The sequence below is a fragment of the Thamnophis elegans genome, chromosome 11 (assembly GCF_009769535.1).
Source record: "Thamnophis elegans isolate rThaEle1 chromosome 11, rThaEle1.pri, whole genome shotgun sequence".
NCBI lineage: Eukaryota > Metazoa > Chordata > Lepidosauria > Squamata > Colubridae > Thamnophis > Thamnophis elegans.
This window is the reverse complement of record NC_045551.1, coordinates 63,788,306-63,800,987: the sequence shown is the minus strand read 5'-3', so window position 1 is coordinate 63,800,987 and position 12,682 is coordinate 63,788,306. Positions and strand designations below refer to the sequence as shown.

General features: G+C 46.6%; 1 protein-coding gene across 1 annotated transcript; it reads right to left on the bottom strand.

Annotated features, from left to right (window-relative positions):
• Positions 1-5,757: 5,757 nt before the first annotated feature.
• Positions 5,758-10,753, bottom strand: PCDH20 (protocadherin 20). The gene is made up of 2 exons (XM_032227053.1): positions 10,604-10,753; positions 5,758-8,484 (listed from the first exon to the last, which is right to left on the bottom strand). Exons 1-2 carry the CDS (start codon positions 10,751-10,753, stop codon positions 5,758-5,760), a joined length of 2,877 nt encoding a protein of 958 aa, XP_032082944.1.
• Positions 10,754-12,682: the final 1,929 nt, after the last annotated feature.

Sequence of the window (12,682 nt, the reverse complement as noted above, 5' to 3'; positions counted from 1 at the left end):
AAACCACTCTTTAAAGCCTTGGTAAGACCACACCTAGAGTACTGCATCCAGTTTTTGTTACCGCACTATAAAAAAAGATGTGGAGACTCTAGAAAGAGTGCAGAGAAGAGCAACAAAGAGGATTAAGGGACTGGAGACTAAAACATATGAAGAACGGTTGCAGGAACTAGGTATGTCTAATTTAATGAAAAGAAGGACTAGGGGAGACATGATAGCAGTCTTCCAATATTTGAGGGGCTGTCAAAAAAAAGAGGAGAGGGTCAAGCTGTTTTCCAAGGCACTTGAAGGCCAGACAAAGAATAATGAATGGAAACTGATCAAGGAGACATTCAACCCTAGAAATAAGGAGAAACTTTCTGACAGTGAGAACAATCAACCAATGGAACAGAAGTTGCCTTCAGAGGTTGTAGAAACTTCATCACTGGAAGGTTTCAAGAAGAGACTGGACTGCCATCTATCTGAAATGGTATAGGGTCTCCTGCTTGGGTGGGGGTTGGACTAGATGACCTACAAGGTCCCTTCCAACTATCCTATCCTACCCTACCCTACCCTACCCTACCCTATCTTACCCTACTCTACTCATGTTATTTGAACAGTTCAGTCAGTCCAGAGCTACCAAGTCTACACATAGTCCTCAACTTATAATCATTCATTTAAGAACCCTTCAAAGTTATGACCACACTGAAAAAGGGGACTTACAACTGTTCGTTGCAGTTATGACAATTGCAGCATCCCCACAATCCTGTGAACTGTGAACAAAATTCAGGCGCTGGCCAATTGACATGCCTTTTTGTAACGGTGGCAACATCACAAGATGACATGATTACTTTGAGATGCTACCATCTCAAATCATGATGACCTTGATTTCAAACCTTGCCAGCTGGCTTCCCACGAGCAAAGTTAACTTGACGTCTGCGTGACTCACTTCACTACAATGGTGATTCGCTTAACAACTGCAAGCCAGGTCATAACCTTGGGTGCAACTCACTTCACAGGCGCATCCCTTAGCAATGGAAGTTCTCATCTTGATTAATGGTTGTAAGTGGAAGGCTACCTGTGTATGATCAGAAGTATCTTGTGGGTTAATAACTATCACTTGCGAATGACTATATTTTCCATTATTTCCATTATTGAAATAATTTTCCATTATTTCAAAAACAAAAAAACCACCTGCTGTTGTCACTGATATGCCTGACTTATTGCATTTATTTACTTATATTTCCTATTTCTTAACTGACCATCTCTCTCTCTCTTATTGTTGTGGCCTGTTGGCGGCTGGCCCCTCCAGCAGCCGAATCAGATGAGGCAGCAGTGTAGGAGTGAGGGTCAATTTGAGAGCTCCTAGGGGGAAGTGGGAATGGAGCTGTCAGAGAGAGAGAGAGAAAGAGAGACAGAGAGAGAGAAAGACAGAGACAGACAGACAGAGAGACAGAGATGGAGCCTAGGCCGTCCATCAGCCCTCTGGAGGTGGCTGACGAGGAAGTCGAGGAACAGCTGGGTCCAGTGCCTGACATGTGGATGTAGCAGTGGTGGATTCAGCCAGTTCGCACCTATTCGGGAGAACCGGTTGTTAACTTTCTAAGCAGTTCAGAGAACCGGTTGTTGGAAGAAATCTCATTTTGTTTTTTTCCACTTTACAGGGCTAATCCTGTAAGGAAGGCAGGAAGGAAACACTCTGGTGTTGCTTCTAGTCTAATCTCTATTGGCCTGCTTATAGAAACTGCCTCTCTGGTTTACACTTATTACATTGTAACAGCTAAGGTGAAGCACTCATTGAAGTGAGTGATGTTGAGTTGGCCACGCCCACCCAGTCACATGACCATCTACCCAGCTGGTCATTAGGGCAGAGTTGTTAAATTATTTGAATCCCACCACTGGAATGTAGAGAAGGCAGAGGAGAGGAGAGCACTGGAAATCTATGGACCGGTCCTTGGGATGGAAGAGCCACAGCTGTTAGCGAAGCCCCACCTTAGCTCTGGGGATAACAGGCAGATGTGGCAGACAACTATTCATCTCCCTGCCGGACGGACTTGTTAGCCTGGGGTGAGAGAGAAACTTTTTGGCGGGGCTGCTGGCACTCCTAATAAAGGGAACATTTATTTAATTTCAGAGGGTTTGTCGTGATTGGGAGACGATTATGATTATACATGGTCCATACAAGTTCTAAGAAGATTTTCCAGGACTCTAGTAAGTAAGAATGTGGTACATTAAGGCAGCAAATCTACTAAGAACTGTAAATCATTCTAACCTTTATTTACCTTTCTATACCTCTTCAAGCAAGAACATTTTCTTTAACCCAGTTAAAATGGATCAAAAATTGGATTCCTATTTGCGGTATTTCACATGTTTAAAATATCCTGACCCAAAAAAGGAAAAAAAAAAATGAAACCAAGAGAAATCATCGGGGCTCCAGAAAATGCTCACCAATTTTAGAAAATTATGAAAATAGAGAGGTTTTTTTTTTATTTTCAGACATATAAACACTTTTGGTACAGTACAGACATTGTTGTCAGAGCTCAAGAAAAAAAAAGTGTCAATTTTTATGCATAACAACACCCCGATGCCTTGTTTCATACTGATGAAATTGATGCAGGCTCACGACACAATAAAAGTTGTTTTTTTGTTTTTCCTTTCCCCCCCAACTCTCTTTTAAAATCAATATTGAAGGTGTGCATCGCTGATAACCTCTTTGCATTTTAGCTGCAGAGGGAGGAAAGGTGATTAAATGCCTGGGAAATATTGCACCAGTTTTAAGGGCGGGGGGGGGGGGGGGAATTTGGGGCGTAATCCAGAACACTAAGTTAATGAAAAGGATGGCAACCAGAAGTCAGTAATTAGACACTGATCTTTCACACAAAACCCAGAGGATTAAAAAAAAGGCAATAAATAACAGTCTCTGCAAAAAAAAAATCTTCTTTCAAATTTTCATACACACACACACACACGCACATATATGAAATGTATGTGTATATATGTGTGTGTATGTGTATGTATATGTGTATGTATGTATGTATGTATGCATGTGTGTATATATGTGTGTGTGTGTGTGTGTGTGTGTGTGGTATTTGTGCTGATAAATAAATAAAGGGAGACTAGTATAGATCTATTTCAAGCTATTTAGCTCTCATCAGCTAGCCATACCCTTACTGGTATTCGAACCTGGGCTGTATTGCATATTAGGCAGATGTGTTAACCACTAAGCCACAGGCTCTGATCCATTATCAGCTGAGCCAGGGAGAAAGGTATATATTTAAAGTCACAACCCCTGGTATGCCCCAATTATGGGAGGAAGCTAACTGCTTCCGTTCTCTGTCCATCGGATCGTCGCAAGAGACCATCTCCCAGTAGCTCAACAGCTGAGTGGAAAACCCTGCTCTCTTTTTTGCATCTTCCTACTGAAATGTAGATGCCGTCAGCCAGAAAAAACAACAGTTATTCATCCTCCAGAAACAGAATCCCCCCCCCCCAAATGTCATGGATAGCTGCTTACCGATCCTGAAAGGAGGAATTCAAAAACCCAACGCATAGCTAAAATGGTAAAGGTTCTCCTCGCACATATGTGCTAGTCGTTCCTGTCTCTAGGGGGTGGTACTCATCTCTGTTTCAAAGCCAAAGAGCCAGCGCTGTCTGAAGACGTCTTCGTGGTCATGTGGCTGGCATGTCTAAATGCTGAAGGCGCATGGAACGCTGTTACCTTCCCACCAAAAGTGGTCCCTATTTTTCTACTTGCATAATTGCTTTCGAGCTGCTTAGGTTGGCAGAAGCTGGGAGAAGAAACGGGAGCTCATTCCATTATGCGGTGCTAGGGATTCGAACCGCTGAACTGCCAACCTTTTGATTGACAAGCTCAGTGTCTTAGCCACTGAGCCACCTTGTCCCTCTGAACTCATAGCTAGAAGAATCTAAATTATTTTGGAATGAATGGAGCTGCAGTTCTGTGCAGGGATCTCCCCTTGTAGAGAGATTCACTCCCGGAGTCCGCATTAACTTCCACTATTTTTATGGAGTGGAGCATCCAACAATGCAACTGGACTTTCAGCCTGTCCTTGTGATATTGCATTTAGGCCACAACCCTACATATTCTTCCTTATGGTAGGAAAAAAATACTACTCATGGAATCTACTGTAATCATCAGCATATATATGGAGGATCAAGTTGATTGCATTTTGGAATACCCAGTGGACAGAATCCCTACATACTGTTATTATCTCCTTTTAATGACCCCATAATCCCTTGCTGGGTAGAGTCTGGGCAACTGAATGAAGCTGAGTGTTTACTGGCCAGATGCTTCTCCTGTTGCCAATGCGGAGGTTTTTTCCCCCAGCAGATATATTCTCATTGTGCCCAGAGAGAGAAATATCTGCCTCTACCTAGGATCGAACTCACGGCCTCCTGATTGTGAGGCGAGAGCTCCCCCTTTAGGCCACCGCGCCACAAATCCCTACATACACCGATGCCTCTTTCTAAAGGCACATAAAACTTTTCAGAGACATGGCCCATCAACGGCAGAGCCACAGTGGGGCAGGAGTTAGAAGGCAGCATTGCAGGCTTAATTCCGGTGACTGTCAGCAGCTCGATTCTCACCAACTCAGCCATCCGCCCTTCTGAGGTGGGTAAGATAAGGATCCAGATTGTTGGGGACCAATATGCTCTGTAAACCGCTTAGAGAGGGCTGTAAAACACTGTGAAGTGGTATACAAGTCTAAGGGCTATTGCTGCTAAGTGCTAACAAAAGAACTTCAACTGGGAGCCGAGGTGGCGCAGTGGTTAGGGTGTAGTACTGCAGGCCACTTCAGCTGACTGTTATTTGCAGTTCAGCGGTTCAAATCTCACCGGCTCAAGGTTGACTCAGCCTTCCATCCTTCTGAGGTGGGTGAAATGAGGACCCAGATTGTTGGGGGCGATATGCTGACTCTGTAAACCGTTTAGAGAGGGCTGAAAGCCCTATGAAGTGGTATATAAGTCTAACTGCTATTGCTATTGCTAACTAGAGGTCAGCTAACATAACCCATTTCTCTGTATCATGTGCCTTATGGATAGAAGCATCTTTTCCATGAATATATTGACCAAAACATTTTGGGACGATGGATTAGCCTCCGTAGTAATTTTACTAGTTTCCTGCAGTGACGAAAGAAGTGAGCATTTCACTTCTCAACACAAGCTCACCTTCCAATGGTGGAAAGACTATGAAAGTTTGACTGAACTCACAAAAAGCTTGTCCCTGATTTACCTGTGTAGTTTTTCTCCCCCCTTGACAATTTCACACAGGTACCATGGAATATGTATGCATTAATTACACTCCAAGTTTATACTTTCTTTTTTTCTCGCCAGAAGGTGGGCTACATTTTAACAATGCGTGTTAAAATGTAGCTTTTTAATTTTTCTCTTTAACCGTTTTTCGGTTTCTAAGAATGGGTGACAATGCCCCCTTGTGGCCAAAAAGAAAAAAAAATCAAAGGAAGGAAGTCATCGTCTTACCTTTCATTTTATGCATATTGACTGGGTTTATCAAGAATGCAGGTGGACAAATCTATACAGTCAGCTCTCTAGCTTTTCGTTTGTTTTTTTTAAAAAATCTGTACAATGAATTTCTCTTTTTCTTTTCTTTCATTATTTTTTCTTAAAAACCTATAAACAGCTGTTTACAAGTAACTTTATAAACCAAGCGTCTTTCGTCACACAAATCCACTCCAGAGTTTAGGGAAGGAAGATACATCACAGGTTTTGGTGTGAGTCTATTCGGTCTGTGAAAAACCCTCAGATATTGGAAATTTCCACCGGTTTCTTCTCCAGCCGATGCAGGTCAATTCTCCCATTTAATGGGATTTGAACTTCCAAACCCTCGTCCCCTCTGTGGTATTTTTTCCCCTTCCTGAGGCAAATATAAATCCCCATGCCTGTCACCAGGCTGATGGAACTCAAGCTGATGATGGAGAGGGTCACCAGAGTAGGCATGCAGGATACGGCCTCTGCTCTCCTGTGGGTGGGCTCTATGGAGATTTGGGGTTCCTTCTCCTCAATGTTGATGTCGGACTCTCTCCTCAGAAGGCTCTCGATGTAGCTCTCGTTGCTCACGGTGTCGTTGACGAAGAGGTTCACCATGACGGTGGAATGCAGAGGCTCCGGATAGCCGTGGTCGCTAACTTTCACCAGGAGGCGATGCAGGCCGTAGTCGTTCTGCATGAGCGACTCTTCCAAGGTGATGTTGCCCGTTTTGGGGTCGATCTTGAAGGACTCTGGCCGAGGGCCTCTTCTCCCGATAATGCTGTAGGCGATGACGGCATTCATGCCGGTGTCGTTGTCGATAGCGTAGACCTCTGTGATAGGCGAACCAGGCAATGTAGAAGGAAGCACTAGAAGGTAAGACATGTTAGACTGGGGGAACAAAACCAAGGGGGGGTTATCATTTATGTCTAGTAAAAGGACGGTGATTTTAGCCGTCGAGGACAACGGGGGGTCTCCCCCATCCACGGCTTCAACCCACAAGACGTAGGAGCTCTGCTGTTCCCTGTCTAGCGAGACCTTGGCTCTTAAGACACCTTTGCCAGTGTCAATCACAAAAATATCACTTCTGTTGACCACAGAAAGGGCCACCCATCCATTTTGCCCGATATCTGCATCGGTGACGCTTATAACTCCAATTTCCCCGAAGCCCGGGAAATTCTCCGGTACGAAGAAACTGAAATCCTTGTTGATAAATCTGGGGCTGTTGTCATTTTTATCCAACACAGAGAGGGTCACGGTGGCGATGGATTCTCGCGGGGGCATGCCAGAATCCACGGCTCTGACAGTGTAGCGGTATTTCTCTCGTTCTTCTCTGTCCAGCTGGGTAGAAACGGTAAGGATCCCCGTCACTTTGTCTAAGGAAAAATAGGAAGGTGCCTCGGGCCCAAGGAAGTAGGACACTTGGCCTCGTTCTCCGCTGTCGGCATCCGTGGCATGCAGTTTGGTCAAAAATGCATTGGGGGCATTGTTTTCCTCGATCGATAATTCTACCAAGGCTTCTGAGAAAACGGGAGAGTTGTCGTTATCATCCAGAACCTGCACTTTGATGATTTTATTGACATGAAACCCCTCTGTATTCCACGCAACCACTGAGATCTCGTACAACTGCTGAACTTCGTAATCCAAGGCCTTGGTAGTCTCCAAGAGATACTCGTTGCGATAAGGTTGGTAAGGGGTCAACTGGAAAGGGCCATCCCCCTCCAAGTAGCAGTCGACTTTATATTTTTCATCGGGGTCCTTAATGGTAAAAAAAGCAATGGGGGTATGGATGGGCTCCAACTCCCTCAAGTAAACCACCCCTTCGGCTTCGTTAGCTATATAACGAGGGAGGACTTCAGGAGGTCTCATGGTGACTTTGACAATGGATACCAACACGGTGATCACCGCTGGGATGCAACCGGGACCATTGGCCAACACACTCAGCCGATGCAGAAGAGGTGTATCCCCGTTAATCCTCTTGAACAATTTAATCACCCCCGTGCTTTCGTTAAGACGGAAGAGGGTGCGGGATAGAAAAGGAACTTTCTGGCTGTAGGAATAGGTGATCTCGGCATTGATTCCGTGATCAATATCCACAGCGTGGACCGAAGCGATGTGCAAGCCAATGCTAGAGTTTCCAAAGATGGTGACACTGATTTGAGTCTCATTGAACTGGGGACAGTTGTCATTAATGTCACTGATACCAATGGTGAGGGTGGCACTGCCCACCAGAGGCGGAATTCCACCATCCTCTGCAATTATAAGAGTAACATATTGGTCGGTGGACTCCCTGTCCAGGGCCCCCATGACAATAAGATAAGGTGTTCTTTCTCCGCTTTCATTCTCCTCCACGTCCAATGTAAAAACCCCATAATCTTCTTGGAGCTGGTATGTCTGCACCCCGTTAGTCCCCATATCTGGGTCCACAGCGGGATGCTCTATAGCTAACCGCGTATTGATGGGCGAATTTTCAGGCACAGAGAGGTGAATCTGCGGCGCAGGGAACCAAGGTGCATTATCATTGATGTCATGGATGGCAATCTTCACCTTGACCAGACGGAAATACTCCTGGGGCAACACCAGAACATCTAGCAAGAGCAAGCATGACTCCAAGGATGGAAGTGGAGAAGACGACGAGGACGAGACCACAGTGGAGTCAACATTATCCTCCAAGCAGAGGGTTTCTCGGTCAATTTCCTGAGCTGAGGTGCACAGGATACCGGTCTGATTGTCCAGGTTGATGTATTGGCTCCCCAGTCCTTGGGAGGCAAAGCTGAAGGAAAGAGGACTTTTCCCCCATTGGTCGGTCTCCTGCTTCCTCACCAGTCCTCCCTTTCCTTCTCCTTCTGCAGTCCCCACGAGCTGTAAATCCTGGGCCAGATTCCCAATGAGGAATCCAGCAGGGAGTCCTTCATTGATGCTGTAGAAGAGTTCGCTGGCACGACTGTAGCTTGCGAAGCAGTTAAAAGGTTCCAAGAAAAGCAGGAAAATGAACACGTTCTGGGGGGAAAGAGAAGCACAGGTTGTTAGTAGAAAGAACACCTTCCTCGGTCACCCCTAGAGATGTCCATCCCCTACCTCCAACTCACCCCAAGAGAACCATGTCTGGCGTCAATCAAGCCAACCATCTTCTCAATGCTCAGCACCCTCATCTCAAAGCCTGAGATGAACCTGCAAATTCAGATTCAACCTGCCACGGATCCTTCATTTCCAGACCCCCAACAGACATGGCAAAGGAAGAGAGACAAACTCTTAGCCAACAACAATCCTCTCTTTTTGCTATCTGTTCGGGGTGCCTTCAACCTTCCCCACGAAGCGATGGATGCCATCAGGTTTACCATACATTTTTATCCACCCCCTTGCTTAAGAGGAAACCCATTGAAAAGAGGAGAAAGGGGTAATAGATGCCTACAAAACGTGTCCATCAAGGATCCAGTTTACTAACGTTGCCACATTGCCCTACATGGAGCATTCAGACAGAGGAATAATCCTGGGGAGTGAGGAAGGGGAGAATGCAGATGTTTTTAACTTCCAATCCTGTCAATCTTCCCCCTTTTCTTAAAACACATCAACCTGTTGGTCAAAGGATAAGCAGATTATCCCAGAGACACAAAGACACCGGAATGGAAGAATGACGACCCTTAGATTGCAAATATTGTCACTATTTGCATGAAAGGCATTATTAAAACAACAACAACAACTTGAAAACACATCCTGCGAGCAAAATATATATATGCAGTCCTGCCACAACCTCTTTCCCCTTGGAGGTGCAATTTTCCCCCCTTCTCTTAAGCAACTACCCCCTTACACAACCAAGGAAGCAAAAGCAAAATCTACCAGCCATGTGTAACTTTCCTAACAGGAGGAGACCTCTTGGAGTTTGCAGGCGGACCTTGGCAACTTAGAGAGGCACCTGGCAAACTCCTTTGCGGCTTGGAACTCTTCGCTTGGAAGCAAAAGGCTGCGAGGGTTATTTCCAAATCAATTGGCAGAGGTTCAGGCTGCAGGTAACTGGGACTTTTTAGGCTGCCCCCCTCCCACCTCCATTCCCCACACCCATCACAATTAAACCGGCATGGGATGGCCACCTGAGCAAGGATATTATGTAGGACAACAACATGCGCAATTGTAATCCCGAGGCTCCAATAGGAGGTTGATAGCAGCAGGAGACTCCTGTTGCTTTTCTTTCTTTCTTTCTTTCTTTCTTTCTTTCTTCTTCTTTCTTCTTCTTTCTTCTTTCTTTCTTTCTTCTTTCTTCTTCCTTCTCTTGTCTTCCCTTCTCTTCTTTTTCTCTCTCTTTCTCTCTTTCTCCCTCTTTTCCTTCCTTCCTCCCTCTCTATCCCTCTTCTTTTCCTTCCTCCCTTCCCTTTCCTTCCTCTCTACCCCTCTCTCTTTTCCTTCCTTCATTGCTTGCTTCCTTTCTTCTCCTTCCTTCCTCTCTACCCTCTCTATTTTCCTTCCTTCCTTCCTTCCTTCCTTCCTTCCTTCCTTCCTTCCTCTCTACCCTCTCTCTTTTCCTTCCTTCCTCTCTACCCCTCTCTCTTTTACTTCCTTCCACCCTCCCTCTCCTCTTTCTCTTTCCCTCTCTCCTTCTCTCTCTCCCTTCTCTCTTCCTTACTTATTCTGTCTCTTCTCCTTCTCTCTTTCCCTCCCTCCCTCTCTCCTCTCTTTCTCACTCTCTTCCTTTCTTGCTCTCTCTTCTCTCTCTCTCTTTCCCTCCCTCCCTCCTTCTCTCCTTCTCTCTCTCTTCCTTCCTTGCTTGCTCTCTCTCCTCTTTCTCTCTTTTCCCCCCTCCCCTTCCCTCTCTTCCTTCCTTATCTTCCCCTTTCTTTTCCCACCCTCCATCCCCCAATTTTAGGAGAGCTCCTATTTCTCCCGCTTTCCCCCCCCCCACCTCGGTCAAAACTTGCGCCCCATCCTGGCTTGGGGACAGCCTTCAAGCCGTCCCTCGATCGCCGCGCGAGCCCCGCAACCTCCTTGAAGCCGGTTCCTTCCCCTCCTTTTCCTCTTCCTCCTCCTCTTTCTTCTTCTTCTTCTCTCTCTCCCTTCCTTCCTTCCTCTCCTCTTCCTCTCCCTCCTCCTCCGCACCGAGCTCCCTTCCTCATCCCTCCTGGCTTACCGGCAGCGTCCTCTGACCGGTGGCTCTTCTGCTCCCAGGGCTGGATGGCTGCCCCATAGCCAGCCGCCGGCTCCGCTTGCCTGGCCGCCCGCCGCTGGACTCGAGGGCTGGGGGCCAGCTGCGCCGCGTCTCATTCCCTCGGCGGCGCATCCCCAACTGCGGTCCTGGAGGGATCTCCCCCCACTTTCGTGGTGGGGGGGGAGGGAGGGAGGGAGGGAGGGAAGGGGGTTTAAAAGAAGAAGAAGGAGAGAGAGAAAAAAAGAGAGGAGGGAAAAAAAGGAAGGAAGGGATGGAAGGAGGGAGGGAGGAGGGGGCTTCCTTCGCGGGGGGGGAGAGGGGAGGGCGGCAGAGATAAATAAATGGTCCTCCTCCGCCTCTAATTATGCAAATGTCTTAGTGGAGGGGGGGGAGGTCTCCAGCCAATGGAGGCACAATTAGCCAAGGGGGAGCGGGCGGGGGGGAGGGTCTGTCCCCCGGCGGGGGTCTCCCGGCTCCCGGGGGCGCGCTCGGCGGCTGCTGTGGCTCCTGTGCCCAGCTCCGCTTCTGCCCAACGCCGCGCTCGGATTGCGGCTGCTGGCGTCGGAGGCGCCGAGCCTGGACTCGTCGAGGAGCGCCTTCCCTCCGCGCGCCTCGCCTCCCCCCTCTTTTCTTTTCTTTCTTTTTTTTCTTCCTCTTCTTCTTCCCAGCCCCGACGGAGATCGAGGAGGACTGATGGGGGGCCCATCTCTCCCCCCCCACATCCCCGGCGGGCCAGATGAGGTTGAGTTCTCCCTTCTGCGAGGCAGGGAGGGGAGGAAGGAAGGAAGGAGAGAGAGGGGAAGAGGAAGGAAGTAAGGAGGGGAGGAAGTAGGGAGAGAGAAAGGGAGAGGAAGGAAGGAAGGGAGGAAGGAAGGAAAGAGAGAGAGGGAGGGAGAAGAAGGAAGGAAGGAGAGAGGGAGGGAGAAGAAGGAAGAAGGAGAGAGAGTGGGAGAGAGGAAGGAAGGAAGGAAAGAAGGAAGGAAGGAAGGAGAGAGAGGGGGGGGAGGAAGGAAGTCTATGTGGGCTTTGCACTGTGCTTTCTTGGTTACTTTCTTTGAAGACACTGAGTTGGGCTAGCTTGAAGTGCTGGGATTTCTTGGTGGTCTCCTTTCTAAGGGTTGTGGATTATTATTATTATTATTATTATTATTATTATTATTATTATTATTATTATTATTATTATTATTATTATTATTATACAATTGTATCACAGCGGCCAGTTGTTTCGCCGGATTTGGCATTGGTTACTAGTCGGGCCCCACGCAGGGGCCTAGGGCGTCGTAAAGTATTTTCGTAATATGCGTGCAGATCCAAGCAGTGCGGCTTTTTGCATTTGACTGATGGTGATTTTGTCAATTTTAAATGTTTTAAATGTAATTCCAGTGCTTTTGGAATAGCACCCAGTGTGCCAATTACCACTGGAATTACTACTGCTGGTTTGTGCCATAGTCGCTGAATTTCGATTTTTAAGTCCTGGTATCTTGCGATTTTTTCATGTTCCTTCTCGGCGACCCTGCTATCACCTGGTATTGCTATGTCTATGATTGTGACCTTATTTTTCTCAACCAGTGTGATGTCTGGTGTATTATGCGCCAGTATTTTGTCTGTTTGTATACGGAAATCCCACAAGATCTTGACCATCTGATTTTCTGTGACTTTTTCAGGCTGATGTTCCCACCAGTTTGTTGCTGTTTTAATATTATAATTTTTGCACAAATTCCAATGGATCATTTGTGCTACTGAATTGTGCCGCAATTTATAATCAGTCTGCGTGATTTTTTTACAGCAGCTGAGTATGTGATCAACAGTTTCATCAGCTTCTTTGCAAAGTCTGCATTTGGCATCATCAGAGGATTTTTCGATTTTGGCCTTAATGGCATTTGTGCGGATAGCTTGTTCTTGCGCAGCCAGGATTAGTGACTCTGTTTCTTTCTTTAATGTACCTGTTGTTAACCGTAACCAAGTTTGTTCACTGTCCACTTTATCTTTTATTTTTTCCAGAAATTGTCCATGCAGTGCTTTGTTCTGCCAACTCTCCATTCTTGATTTTATCGCGTCTTT